The 5,000-nt window shown below is 38.4% G+C and overlaps 1 protein-coding gene across 1 annotated transcript in view; it reads right to left on the bottom strand.

Moving 5' to 3' along the window:
• LOC123518083 (type I iodothyronine deiodinase-like) overlaps window positions 1-917 on the bottom strand; it is a 19,690-nt gene extending 18,773 nt beyond the window's left edge. Inside the window, exon 1 of the mRNA XM_045278690.1 lies at window positions 669-917. Within this exon, the coding sequence (XP_045134625.1) occupies window positions 669-901 (233 nt within the window). The 5' untranslated portion in view covers window positions 902-917. The remainder of the gene's footprint in view (window positions 1-668) is intronic.
• Window positions 918-5,000: the final 4,083 nt, after the last annotated feature.

Raw genomic sequence — 5,000 nt, 5'->3', positions numbered from 1 at the left:
AAAGAAAGAAAGAAAGAAAGAAAGAAAGAAAGAAAGAAAGAAAGAAAGAAAGAAAGAAAGAAAGAAAGAAAGAAAGAAAGAAAGAAAGAAAGAAAGAAAGAAAGAAAGAAAGAAAGAAAGAAAGAAAGAAAGAAAGAAAGAAAGAAAGAAAGAAAGAAAGAAAAGAAAGAAAGAAAGAAAGAAAGAAAGAAAGAAAGAAAGAAAGAAAGAAAGAAAGAAAGAAAGAAAGAAAGAAAGAAAGAAAGAAAGAAAGAAAGAAAGAAAGAAAGAAAGAAAGAAAGAAAGAAAGAAAGAAAGAAAGAAAGAAAGAAAGAAAGAAAGAAAAAGAAAGAAAGAGTCGTGCTCCTCTGCTCCGCACACAAGGTGGCGATGACCATTGCTTCAAGATTAGCTACTTTCACTCTTTGCATTGGTCCGATGTATTTCATTAATCCTTAACACGGTGTGTTGTTGCAAATAAGGACGCAACCTTAAGTATTTTCACAAGATGGAGTAACTGCATTCATTGTCGGACAACGAAGGCACGTAATCACCAATTCAGTGAGTCATCGTGCTACCTCGCTTGCATATTCGTTCAACCTCGTATGTACCTGCATTGTTTGATTATTGCCTGCGACATTGCAAGCACGACATATGAACGAAAAGTAAATCGCAAGATCTGATCTAACCTGTACCACAGCTCCTTCATCCTGGGCCAGAAATACTCCACGTCCCCCACCTCTTCCCACAGCTTGCCCATAGCGTTGTTCTCTTGCACTTCGGCCACCCTCAGGAAAAACCGGTGCCTGGCCTTTTTGAACCATGGCAGGAGGGAGGCCAGCGTCAGCACTGCATTGAGAGCTGACACTAGTGCTAGTAGAAAAGGCAGCAAGACGTACTGCCGCACCTTACTCGCTGCCATCGCCGGGAGTAGACTGTGTAAATGAAAACACTTTCTAGTGGCAACAGTTTCTCTGGTCTTTCAGGTTCGAACTCTCGTACCGATCCAGAACAGCTTTCGTTTTCTTTAGTTCCTTTATAAAACGCATTTTCTCTATATAATTTGAAACTGTTACAATATTTTCACTAAACCAATGACAAATGAAAACTGCTTTCTTACTACAGAGGGTTTACTTATTAAAAGTATCTCGTTTTATTATGTTTGCACGATAATCCTACATGACAACTGTGCGCCTGGAAACTGCTTCATGATACTCAAGGCAGTCGGTCAGCCTTGTCTGCATGGTTAACTTTCTAAACGAGCTGCAGCATTCCTTACGATTATTTAATTCACACACACACACACACACACGGTAGATCAGTGGTCAGAGCGCTGGCTTCACAAGCCAGAGGACCGGGGTTCGATTCCCCGGCCGAGTGGAGATATTTGGGTGTGTCTCCTTTCATGTATAGCCCCTGTTCACCTAGCAGTGAGTAGGTACGGGATGTAAATCGAGGAGTTGTGACCTTGTTGTCCCGGTGTGTGGTGTGGGCCTGGTCTCAGGCCTATCCAAAGATCGGAAATAATGAGCTCTGAGCTGTCTCGTCAGACTGCAGCAGATCAAACAGACACAGACACACACACACACACACACACACAGAACGATAGTTTCAAGAAAGAAACTCCAAGTGTAATAATGCCGGAGACACCATAATGATGAAGGTGGTTAGCGAAGCGGTACGAGTCACGTTCTCCGAGGGACGAGCTGGATGGAGCTGTCTTGGCCTAGACCAGATTAGCCAGATTACCGAAAATAACAACATCAAGAAGAAGAAAGAATGAGAGAGAGAGAGAGAGAGAGAGAGAGAGAGAGAGAGAGAGAGAGAGAGAGAGAGAGAGAGAGAGAGAGAGAGAGAGATGAGATAGATAGATAGATAGATAGATAGTAGTAATAATAATAATAATAATAATAGTATTTCGTCTACCAGAAAGAGAGAGAGAGAGAGAGAGAGAGAGAGAGAGAGAGAGAGAGAGAGAGAGAGAGAGTAAAAACGGAAATGAAAATAGAGATAGATAGACAGATAGATAGATAGATAGATAGTAGTAGTAGTAGCAGTAAGTAGTAGTGAGGATGATGATGATGATGATGATGATTCGTCTACCAGCCCATGTTTTCTTCACCACCCTTCACAACAACGACAATAACAAATATGCTAAAATACTAGTAATAGATAATACTAATGATGATAACAATAAAATGATAACAACAACGCAAAGCGTCATCCAACTCCACCAGACATCGTGCATAGTGAAAGTAGGCAGTATAAATTTGAATTAATGATGCTATAAGACTGTCACTTTCTCTCTCTCTCTCTCTCTCTCTCTCTATATATATATATATATATATATATATATATATATATATATATATAGAGAGAGAGAGAGAGAGAGAGAGAGAGAGAGAGAGAGAGAGAGAGAGAGAGAGAGAGAGAGAGAGAGAGAGAGAGAGAGAGAGAGAGAGAGAGAGAGACTGACAGTCTTATAGCATCATTAATTCAAACCTATTCTGCCTACTTTCACTATGCACGATGTCTGGTGGAGTTGGATGACGCTTTGCGTTCATTTTCTGATACGATCTTAACTCATTTGACAAATGATGATCAGATCAAACAAACTATACATATCGTTTACAATTTACTTATCTATCTATTCTATCTAAAGATTTTTATTCGTCCTTTTAGGTTGTGTGTTTTATTACATTAATGTGCCCTTCCTTCTACTATTCATATAGCTAGAGGTTAATGCGGTAAGACGTCCTAATTGGGATAACAACTCTTGGTTGACACTTGTGCATTGGTAAAACATACAAATAATAATATATTTTTCGGTTTTCTAAAGAACTAAACATAAGACTCCTGGCATTGATAAAATATTCGAACACACTATAGCTGCGCATCTCATTGGCCGTTGAGTTAGTGGTGAATGCTGTTCATTACCCCAGGACACAGAGCCACTGTGACATCATTTTCCTTCCCTAGCATTCCTTAGCTACTAATTCATCGACCAACCAGTAGGAAGGATGAGCAATTGGTTGAACAGTCTGCCGACCGCTCCAGGCCAAATTCTAACCAGATCATGAGGATTCCTAGCCAGAAGGCTCGCTAACCACAACACCATGGAATCATAAAATTTAGATGAAAGGGTAGAGTAAATTAATAGGAATAGATAAGAAAAAAACATTTACTCACAAGTACCACATGTCCTTCATTCTGAACTAGAAGTCTCCCACGTCGCCCACCTCCTCCCACATGCCAACGGCTCGGTGCCTCGCCTTCTTCACCCATGGCAAAAGGGAGACAAGCGTCACCAGCACGTTGAGTCCCGTCACCAATACCAGAAAAAATGGTATATATAGCAAGGCGAACTGCCGCACCCTACTCCCGTCCATTGTCTCGTGTGCCCTATTGCTGACAGAATCAAAACATGTCTCATGTTAGCTTATGGTGAACCAGCTTTGAATTTCTAGTACTATCCAGAACACTTTCGTTTTCCCTTGTTATCGTATCACAAATTTTTTATTCAAGTTTTGGAACTGGTACAGTACTTTCCTTAGACTATAGCCATGACAGCAAAAAAATACTAGGTGTAGAAAAATTATTCCAATTTGTAATATTCATGTTTCACTATCATGTCTGCATGCTTCCAAGGTAATCACGTACATATTGTACGTCTGGATATGCTGCTACTGCGCGAAGGCTCAGCATTACTTTGCTAGCTTTCTACACCTCCTGTTGCATCGTTTGAACACCAAACAATCACATGAATTACTGCCTTCACATTCAGTGCCTTCACAGACAGATTTCCCGAGGTACTTTTCTGACCAAGGTGACACCACTCGTATCAAGAGTCACTACGCCACAGCCGTTTTCCTTGTAGATAAAAAAAAAAAAAAAAAATATATATATATATATATATATATATATATATATATATATATATATATGTGTGTGTGTGTGTGTGTGTGTGTGTGTGTGTGTGTGTGTGTGTGTGTGTGTGTGTGTGTGTGTATATGTGTATATGTGTATATATTGTGTGTGTATATATATATATATATATATATATATATATATATATATATATATATATATATATATATATATATATATATATATATATATATATATATACTCTCTCTCTCTCTCTCTCTCTCTCTCTATATATATATATATATATATATATATATATATATATATATATATATATATATATATATATATATATATATATATGTGTGTGTGTGTGTGTGTGTGTGTGTGTGTGTGTGTGTGTGTGTGTGTGTGTGTGTGTGTGTGTTATTAGTTTGGCACACTACAATTGAAAAAGAAAAAAAGAGGATTGTGGTCGTATGGTTCCTAATTTATCACCGTTCTCTTTTGTTATTGCTTCACCTACCTTTCGGTGAGGCAAGGGTTTTCAACATTTTTTCTCGTTAAGAACCCCCTAAGTTATTAAGTTATAATACCATCTACCTGAACCCCAGTAATCTGACTTCAAACAGAAGGCTAATTTAGTGACTGACACTAACTCAATATCCAATGGTACTGCCAAGGATACTATTAGACCAGCCATCTAAGTACCCCAGAAAATCTTCTTGAATCCCTGAGGATTATCGAACCCAAGGTTAAAACCCCTGCGGTAAGGGTTTTGATTCTTCTATACATTACTTGTATGTCTTTATTTGCCAAATCTACTATCTCAGCACATTGCTCGTTTATCCAGTTCTCCTTTGCACGAAAAGTATTTTCTTTTTACTTCTCTAGATCTTGCTGTATTACTCTATTTATACTTCCATCTTTCTTACATCAACTCAAGTATGTCTTCCGTCATCATCGTCTTTCTCTTCTTAGTAATATTTCTCCAGCCGCTTCCAGACATGCTCTTTGCAAATATTTCCGCTCGGTGCCCAGCTCTTCCATGTCGTTCTCATCTGGAAGTATTTCGTTTTTTCTGCACTTTCAACTTTATTTTTCTTGTGTCTTCCTTACTCCATTCCTTTAAATCCATTTCTAATTATCTTTGT

The sequence above is a fragment of the Portunus trituberculatus genome, chromosome 43 (genome assembly GCF_017591435.1).
Source record: "Portunus trituberculatus isolate SZX2019 chromosome 43, ASM1759143v1, whole genome shotgun sequence".
In the NCBI taxonomy this organism is placed as follows: Eukaryota; Metazoa; Arthropoda; class Malacostraca; order Decapoda; family Portunidae; genus Portunus; species Portunus trituberculatus.
Note: the sequence above shows the minus strand (reverse complement) of the source record. Positions and strands in the feature narration are given on the sequence as shown.